This window comes from Oncorhynchus masou, chromosome 3 (assembly GCF_036934945.1).
Source record: "Oncorhynchus masou masou isolate Uvic2021 chromosome 3, UVic_Omas_1.1, whole genome shotgun sequence".
NCBI classification, from domain to species: Eukaryota; Metazoa; Chordata; class Actinopteri; order Salmoniformes; family Salmonidae; genus Oncorhynchus; species Oncorhynchus masou.
Window position 1 is genome coordinate 37,177,100 of NC_088214.1, and position 9,562 is coordinate 37,186,661.

Genomic DNA, 9,562 nt, shown 5'->3' on the forward strand with positions numbered 1-9,562 from the left:
CAGGTCAACATTCACAAGGCCGCAGGGCCAGACGGATTACCAGGACGTATACTCCAAGCATGCGCGGACCAACTGGCAAGTGTCTTCACTGACATTTTCAACCTGTCCCTGACTGTAATACCAACATGTTTCAAGCAAACCACCATAGCTCATGTGCCCAAGAACACTAAGGTAACCTGCCCAAATCACTACCGACCTGTAGCACTCACATCTGTAGCCATGAAGTGCCTTGAAAGGCTGGTCATGGCTCACAACACCATTATCCCGGTAACCCTAGACCCACTCCAATTTACAAACTGCCCAAACAGATCCACAGATGATGCAATCTCTATTGCACTCCACACTGCCCTTTCCCACCTGGACAAAAGGAACACCTATGTGAGAATGTTATTCATTGACTACAGCTCAGCGTTCAACACCATAGTGCCCTCAAAGCTCATCACTAAGCTAAGGACCCTGGGATTAAACACCTCCATCTGCAACTGGATCCTGGACTTCCTGACGAGCCACCTCCAGGTGGTAATAGTAGGGGTAACAACACATCCGCCACACTAATACTCAACACAGGAGCCCCTCAGGGATTCGTGCTCAGTCCCCTTCTATACTCCCTGTTCACTCACGACTGCATGGCCAGGCACGACTCGAACACCATCAAGTTTGCCGATGACAACAGCGGTAGGCCTGATCACCGACGAGACAGCCGATAGGGAGGAGGACAGAGACCTGGCCTGGTGGTGCCAGAATAACAAATCTCCCCATCAAAGTAAATCAAGACAAAGGAGATGATTGTGAACTACAGGAAAAGGAGGACCGAGCACGACCCCATTCCCATCGATGAGGCTGTAGTGGAGCAGGTTGAGAACTTCAAGTTCCTTGGTGTCGACATCACCAACAAACTATCATGGTCCAAACACACAAAGACAGTTGTGGAGAGGGCACAACAATGCCTATTCCCCCTCTGGAGACTGAGAAATATGGCATGGGTCCTCAGATCCTCAAAAGGTTCTACAGCTGCACCATCGAGAGGTTGCATCAACGCCTGGTATGGCAACTGCTCGGCCTCCGATCACAAGGCACTACAGAGGGTAGTGCGTACGGCCCAGTACATCACTGGGGCTAAGCTGCCTGCCATCCAGGACCTCTAAATCAGTTGGTGTCAGAGGAAGGCCCTAAAAATTGTCAGACTCCAGCCACCCTCGTCAGACTGTTCTCTCTGCACAGCAAGCGGTACAGGGGCGCCAAGTCTAGGTCCAAAAGGCTTCTACCAGCTTCCAGCCAGAAGACTCCTGAACAGCTAATCAAAGGGCTACCTAAAGCCCTCTTTTACACTGCTGCTACTCTGTTTATTATCTATGCATAGTCACTAACTCTATCCATGTACATATTACCTCAACTAACCGGTGCCCCTGCACATTGACTCTGTACCAGTACCTCCTGTATATAACCTCGCTATTGTTATTTTACGGCTGCTGTTTAATTATTTGTTACTTTTATTTATATTTTTTACTTAACACTTATTTTTCTTAAAACTTCTTAAAGCATTGTTGGTTAAGGGCTTGTAAGTAATGTAATACTTGTTTTATTTGGCGCATGTGACAAATAAAATTTGATATGGCATAAGGCTAGCAATAACTCTATAGGGCGTTGGGGGCAGGGCAGAATAATTTCACATTGTAATACAGACAACCTACTATTCTCCCATCAATCCATCCCCCTCTCCCTCACCATGTCCATCTCGCGGGTCCTCTTGCCGATCTCCCTCTCCACCTGGTGGAGCTCCATGCTGAGCTGTTCGCTGGACACTGGGGCAGCACTGCCGGAACCCCCCGCTGGACCAGGCCACTTCCCCCCCTGCTGGCCCTGGTTCTGACCTGGCTGGGAGAGCTGGTGGAAGAGGAGGAGGGAGTCCAGGGTTAGTAAGGTCAGTTTTTCCACCCTACAATTAACCCCATTCTCTACCAATACTTACAAGCTCGGATGCCCCGCACCCCAAAAAAATGCTAGGTTTTTGTCTCAATTTCAAAGCAAAATGTTGATGTTGCCCGTCCTGGATTCTGGTTGAGGGTGTCTACACATGAGTATTACAAGTGTTTGTCCCATCTCTCTGTTTGTGTGTGAATACACACCTCCATGCCGTGGATCTGAGACTGTTGGTTGATCTGCTGGTTGACCTGTTGGAGCTCAGTCTTCAGCTGCTCTCTGTCCTGAGTTGGCATAGGCAGCCTGAGAAAGAAGAGAACCGTCAGAATTACTGATAAATGTGAATTAATAGCTGGAAGGAGTGAATGAGTGATTGATGGATGAGAGGATAAATAAATGGATGAGAGGTGTGTTCGGCCGTACCTTTCACTGAAGTGTCCCTGAGAGGAGGAGACAGTTTGGTGGGAAGGGTAGGAGGCTCCGCCCCAGCCTCCGTGGTTCTCATAGGAGTACTCCGCTGTTGGCGGGACAATGACGCGTTAACCACCAATCATGTCTTAGATACTTGGTTCAACTATTCATTGACATATGCAACGAAAAACGTTTTGCAACTGAAAGCAAAATTAAGTGTTCCTTAAAGGGGTAGTTCACCCAAATCACAAAATGAAATTTGTTTCCTTACCCTGTAAGCAGTATATGGACATGGTATGACTGCAATCAATGCTTTGGTTTAGGTTACCTGGCACAAATCCCATTAAAGCAATTGGACCGATATTAGCATTTTTTGAGCATCATGTTCAAATCATTTTATACGGGACTTAAATGAGCGTCACAAACAATTTGAGACTTTAGAATGATTTGGACATGTGAGAATGCTAAAATGTTAGCATTTGGAACAATGCCAGGTAAATAAAACCAAAGATGGGATTGCGGTCATATATTGGCCATAGACCGCTTACAGGGTAAGGAAACCAATGTGTCATATTGTAATTTGGGTGAACTCTCTCTTTAAGTCCAGGCAGTCTGTTTCCTTCTGTTTGGTGCCTAATGAATATGACCATGATAAAGGTGACGACAGTGAATGGTCAAAGTAAAGTTGCAAGTGCCAAGTGTGAGTAACCTTACCGGCTATGGCCATGTGCTTGGGTCCCTGGGTGGAGCCCAAGGCCTGCATGGGGCCTGTTGTCTGGTAGCCTGTCTTGGAGGTGCGTGAGATGGCCCCGAAGCGCGACACAGTAGGCTGGGGGCCGAAAGGGATGATGGGGTCGTCGTCCTTCACCTCTGTCCCCCGCCTGACCTGGGCCTCCATGGAGGGCTCCCCCCGCCTACCTTTACCGTCCACATTCTAGATAGAAAGGGGGGGATGGGCATTTAGAATGGTCATTTAGCAGGCCCCTTATTTAGTCAGTAACAGTAGAAGGCCCTTCATTTAACAATAATTTAAGTCATTCTACAAAGAGACGCGTAAAGAGAAAGAGAAATAAACAAAAAGGCTGGGTTGAGAAAGACGGAGAGTAAGGGCACATTTTAGAATTGTAGACATTGATCAGACGTGCTCACCCAGAGTGAAATACAATAATAAAACAAAATGCAGAGAGGGAAAGATGGTGCGAAGAGAGGAAAATGAGAGCGAAAGGCTGAGGGGCAATTAACAATTTAACAGATGCTCTCAAACAAAGCCAAGAGGAGAGATGGTGAAGTAAGAAGATTAAAAAAAACAGAGGAAGACACTAGGTAAAATAGAGCTCATGTAACTTATTGTTCTAATCCTCCTCATCAAGCACAACACTGCTCCTGTGACATCTGAACCAGTAACACGTTCAGACACATACCCGTCTCACTAAAACCCACCGGCACTATTCCAACTGTCACTCACCATCATCTCCATGGCCCCGGGCGCCATGACATCTTTGGGCTTCGAGTCCTTGGTGCCGATGTAGGAGCCGATGGTGTCACAGGACCAGGGAGAGTACTGGCCCGCGTAGTCGGGCTCCCTGCACTTCCCAAAGGCTTTGGAGCTCTCCTCCCCATACTGTGGAGACAGGCAGATGTGTTAGTAACTTACTTGTATACCCATGCTAACTTGGAAACATAGGCATTTTAGAAACGTGTATATAGGGCGGAATAATATAAAATATTGAATTTTGCTGAAACAGGGTCATGGCAAGATAAGATTGTCATAGCTAAAACAGCAGCAGAAGTTTTGTTTTGAAAGTGTTATAAATAGACAATGTCATGACATTAAAACTACCAGTGGGGAGCTTTGAAGGCCAACACTAGTCACTCAACAGCTGGACCAGGCAGAACTGACTTGTGTGTGTGTTGACCCTGAGTGACATTTGGTGTGTATGTGTGGGGGGGTCCTCACTTCTGGGGGGTAGTCGCTGGGGAAGTTGTGGGGGAGGGTGGGCGAGGGAGCTATGACCTTCCTCTCCTCCAGCTGGGCCATCAGCTCCTTACGGCGGTGGTGCAAGTAGTCTAGGCTGGGCTGGGAGGAGCGCCCGTACGGCTCCTAACAAACCACAGGACAACATTTCTAATGATTAGTTACAATTAAATATAGTGTACACCAATGGTGCAGGTCGTCCAGACTGGGCTGGGAAGAGTGGCCATACTGCTCCAAGTTAACTCACCTCGGGACACAGTTCATGAGATAACTATTCAATATTAAATACATCTGACTTCTGGCCAACTTCTAATGACACAAATATATAACTCAAGGGAGATGCAGCTCATATCTTATGAGTCATAAGACAACTGCATTGTAGTCCGTGTGTTCACCAATGGTCACCAACCTGGAGAGTTACAGGGGTGATGGCTTTTTTCTGAGTCCGGTGGCAACACAGCCAGTTTCAACTGATCAACTGTTCATCAAGACCTTGGACTGGTTGAATAAGGTTTTACTACTGGTCCGGTCCAAAAAGCCAATCTACCTTGTAACTCTCTGGGACCAGGGTTGCTGACCACTGTGGAGGAACCAAACTCACTCTGACGTAGGACCTCAAGGTTTGGGGCTGGGCCCCCGGTGGGTAGAATCCTTCTGGGGGGTACCTCTCCCTGGCAGCCTGCTCCTGGTGGTAAGGGGGCCCTTCCAGGGGTGCGGGGCTCATCCGGACCATGTCGTCCCTCTGCGAGGGGTAGGGCTGGGGCGGAGGAGGGGGGCCGGGGTAAGGGCCGTGACAGCCCCGGGTGTCATAGTGGGATGGGGGAGGGTAGGAAAAGGGAGGGCCCGAGTGGGGGGCCGGGTAAGGGCGATCGGGTGGGCCGTAGTCAGGGTAGGGGTCCTGGTAGGGGAGTCCGGCGGGCTCGCTGGGGGGAGGGGGGTTGCGGATGTAGCGCTGGGGGGCGTACTGAGGGGGCTGCTGGTAGGGGTAACCTGTGGGGCGAGGGGGAAATGACCTTTTCTTCATATTGGTCATTCAACAATATAGGTTCAAAACACAATCATTGAAATAAGTAAAAGTAAAAACATGACAGAAACTAAATCAGATGTTTCAACAGCACAAAACAAGCATTTAGCAGCCTCACCTTGGGGATAATGCGAGGGGTCGTACTGCGAGGAGGAGGGCGGGGGGCGAGAGTCAGAGTAGTACATCTCAGATAGCTGCTGCGGGTACATCTGAGGCCCCCGGGGCACCACGCCACTGGGCATCTGCTTGGGCATGGACATGTGGTCTCCTGGTCCCCTGGAGTAGCCCATGGCATGGGGTGGCTGGGGGTACCCTTGTTTGGGCCCCGAGTCCAGACTGAGGGTATAAAAACAGTGAGTTCTGGATACAATAAATACATAAATCAATCAAGTTTTCACATTAATGTAAAAAAAATAATTTTAAAAAGTTTTTATTTAACCAAAATAATATAGCTAAAACACACAATTTCTTCTGTTACAAAATAGATTAACATAATTATATCTATTTGAATGTTGGCTGAAAGGCGGTGTTTCCCACTCACGAGTCAGGGGGCGATCCCGGGGAGCTGTTGCTCCCGCCATCCATCTTGGGCTTGCGCAACAGGTCGTAGGTCACAAGGTCGGTGCCACGGGCGATGAGCTGGGGCATGGGGGGTACGGCTGAGCCGTTGGTGAGGGGCGAGGGTTTCCGGGTCACCCCCACGTCCAGAGAGAGTCCATCGTCCGACAGTAGGCCAGATGAGCCAGGGAGGCGAGCTACCAAACGCTTGTTCATTTTACGGTACCTACGAACAGAAAATACAGTTATACTTCTGGCCTTGGTGGCTTGCTATAAACACAAAATACAGTTTTAATTTTACAGTAGCTATAAAACAGAAAAGTAATCCTACCGTAGATTCAAAAATAAAATCTACACCAGGGGGAAGAGGTTTTAAAACAGTGCCATTCTAAGTGATAACTATCAAACTCAGAGAGGTTATCAGAGCAAAATATGTTTAGGTCTATTGATTTAAATGGGAAAGAGGGCGCTATTCCATTTCAATCAAAAGGGTGGTGGTTGTTAGATGTTTATATTTCTGAAAGGGACTTACTTCTCCAGCTCCTCCTGAGAGTGGGCGAAGGTACAGCTGGCTCCTCGAGGACAGCCTCCCTTCTGCTTCATGTCCCGACACATGTAAGTCTTGTACTTGCTGTGCTGGGGGGGCTGAAGAGAGACATTTTAGAGTAACCACGTTTCCAGCTACAGTTTTTAAATCGACAGCTGTGAAGTTGCAGTAGAATTTTATACATGCAGACATAATTTGTTTGTTCGACCTGGTGGGATCTTTTTGTGTCTGTAAAATTAATTATGTGAGAAATGGCGTCGGAAATGCATTTCATGTAGACTAGCCTTCACGCACAGACTACCTGCACTGTAACTGTGAGCTGTTGGCTAGAGAGCACGTGGCAAGACCAGAGTGGGCACATTTGCTATTTAACACAACAGCTTCTGACATAACTGTCCGTAGAGTTGAAAATGCGATGGAAACACATTGCACTTTAGATTTTTTTTGCGGTACATGAAAACTTGGAAGTGAAAATGGTACATTGTGTGCTTTATTTTCTTCATGCAAATTTTAGATCATTTGCCTGAAAATCTGTCACAAATGGGATGGAAACTTACAGTGCCTTCAGAAAGTATAAATACCCCTCGACTTATTCCACATTTTGTGTTACAGCCCGAATTCAAAACGGATTCAGATGATATTATTTGCAGTTTTACTTGTTGAAAACAGGACGTATGTTTTGGAATATTTTTTATTCTGTACAGGCTTCCTTCTCACTCTGTCAATTAGGTTAGTATTGTGGAGTAACTGCAATGTTGTTGATCCAACCTCCGTTCTCTCCTATCACAGTCATTAAACTGTTTTAAAGTCACCATTGGCCTCATGATGAAATCCCTGAGCGGTTTCCTTCCTCTCGGGCAACTGAATTCGGAAGGACACCTGTATCTTTGTCATGACTGGGTGTATTGATACACCATCCAAAGTTAAATTAATAACTTCACCATGCTCAAAGGAATATTCAATATCTGCTTTTTAATTTAAAAAAAAAATTAAATTGACTAATAGGTGCCCTACATTGCGATGCATTGGAAAGCCCGTGTTTGAAATTCTCTGCGCTACAGGACTGAAGATTCTCCCAGAAAGCCAATATTGTACAAACTTCAAAAATGTGAAATAATTCTGATATCTGTATCTTATCTTTAAAGTAGATTTTGAAACACCTATGCCATATTAAATCCCTTTTTTTTTTTTTTTTTTTTTTTTTACCAAAGTCCGTTTTGCCACATTATTTGAAACATGACAGGGCAATCAATAGTACAATTGGGAAGTACATTACATTTTGGAATGTTGCACCTAAAAGCAACATTTATATTACTCTATTCAGAAAGTATTCAGAAAGTAGTCACATCCCTTGGCTTGTAAACGTTAAGGACTGGGGAGTGTTTCAGGATTTTTTTTAAATCCTAGAGGAAAACCTGGTTCAGTCAGTCTGCATTCCACCAGACACTAGGAGATGAATTCCCCTTTTAGCAGGACAATAACCTAAAACACAAGGCCAAAACTACCCTGGAATTGCATACCAAGAAGACAGTGAATGTTCCCGAGTGGCCGAGTAACAGTTTTGTCTTAAATCTACTTGGAAATGTATTGCAAGACCAGAAAATGTTTGTCTAGCAATGATCAACAACCAATTTGACAGCACTCAAATCAATCAGTCAAATTTGTTTTTCAAATCCGTTTTGGAATACTGACTGTCCAAACAGCAAATCGTATGTGTGTTCAGACAGCAGTCATTTGCTGACATGGCTACACTAGTTGTCATAGTAACGATAGGCGTGTGCACAGTGGTGTAGGCCGATTGATGTTAGTCCTATCACTCAGAAGTTCAAAATCTGTAAAACAACATGTGGAATAAATCAATAAATGAATATTTTTTGGAGGCAATGTATATATCCTTTTCTCCCTGACATGTCGCGACCCACTTTGGGTCGTGACCAATAAAGGCTGCTGTAGAGTGAAAGGCGTAGCGGGGAAAGGCGTGTGAGCTACGGTACCTGTTGTGGGTCGGCTCCCTTTTTGCTGTGGTTCTGGATGAAATCTACCAGGCCGTGGACTACAGTCTTCACCGCCACCAGACCTTTCTCCAGCTGCTCCCACGTGGGAGGGGGGGCGTCTAGAGACGCAGAGGACGGAGGGAGATAAGAGTCAATATTTGGCCTGAAGGAGTATAACACAGCATTACAATAGTGAGGCTGATAACTTAGATATCTTGGTCGGTTAGGTCAATGATAAACAATAACTCTTAATATAATTTATAGGCACTGTGCTTAACAGCCCCAAAAATAAAAATTCACACCCCTGAACATTTTCCACATTATATTACAGCCTTATTCTAAAATTTATTAAATAATTTCACCCCTTTCAATCTTCAAACAATACCCCATAATGACAAAGCAAAAACAAGTTAACATTTTTGCAAATGTATTAAATATAAAAAACTGAAATGTCACATTTACATAAGTACTCAGACCCTTTACTCAGTACTTTGTTGAAGCACCTTTGGTTGCGATTACAGCCTCGGTTCTTCTTGGGTTTGGGGATTTTCTCCCATTCCTCTCTGCAGATCCTCTCAATCTCTGTCAGGCTGGATGGGGAGCGTCGCTGCACAGCTATTTTCAGGTCTCTCCAGAGAGGTTAGGTTTCAAGTCCGGGCTCTGGCTGGGCCACTCAAGAACATTTAGAGACTTTTCCCGAAGACACTCCTGCATTGTCTTGGCTGTGGGCTTAGGTTCATTGTCCTGTCTGTGTGCTTAGGGTCATTGTCCTGTTGGAAGGTGCAACTTCGCCCCCAATCGGAGGTCCTGGAGCAGGTTTTCGTCAAGGATCTCTGTACATTGCTCCTTTCACCTTGATCCTGATTAATTTCCCAGTCCCTGAAAAACATCCCCACAGCTTGATGCTGCCACCACCATGCTTCATTGTAGGGATGATACCAGGTTTCCTCCAGTCGTGACGCTTGGCATTCAGGCCAAAGAGTTCAATCTTGGTTTCATCAGACCAGAGAATTTTGTTTCTCATGGTCTGAGAGTCTTCAGGTGCCTTTTGGCAAACTCCAAGTTGGCCGTCATGTGCCTTTCACTGAGGAGTGGCATCTGTCTGGCCACTCTACCATAATGGCCTGATTGGT

At 46.0% G+C, this 9,562-nt stretch overlaps 1 protein-coding gene across 2 annotated transcripts in view; it reads right to left on the reverse strand.

Annotated features, from left to right (window-relative positions):
• LOC135515812 (roquin-1-like) overlaps positions 1-9,562 on the reverse strand; it is a 42,126-nt gene that overhangs the window by 8,710 nt on the left and 23,854 nt on the right. For both annotated transcript variants that reach the window (XM_064939561.1, XM_064939571.1), the window contains 11 exons: positions 8,430-8,548; positions 6,421-6,533; positions 5,872-6,114; positions 5,449-5,666; positions 4,908-5,296; positions 4,289-4,432; positions 3,797-3,952; positions 3,046-3,265; positions 2,344-2,437; positions 2,127-2,223; positions 1,726-1,884 (listed from right to left, as the gene is read on the reverse strand). In XM_064939561.1, the coding sequence (XP_064795633.1) occupies positions 1,726-1,884; positions 2,127-2,223; positions 2,344-2,437; positions 3,046-3,265; positions 3,797-3,952; positions 4,289-4,432; positions 4,908-5,296; positions 5,449-5,666; positions 5,872-6,114; positions 6,421-6,533; positions 8,430-8,548 (1,952 nt within the window). The remainder of the gene's footprint in view (positions 1-1,725; positions 1,885-2,126; positions 2,224-2,343; positions 2,438-3,045; positions 3,266-3,796; positions 3,953-4,288; positions 4,433-4,907; positions 5,297-5,448; positions 5,667-5,871; positions 6,115-6,420; positions 6,534-8,429; positions 8,549-9,562) is intronic.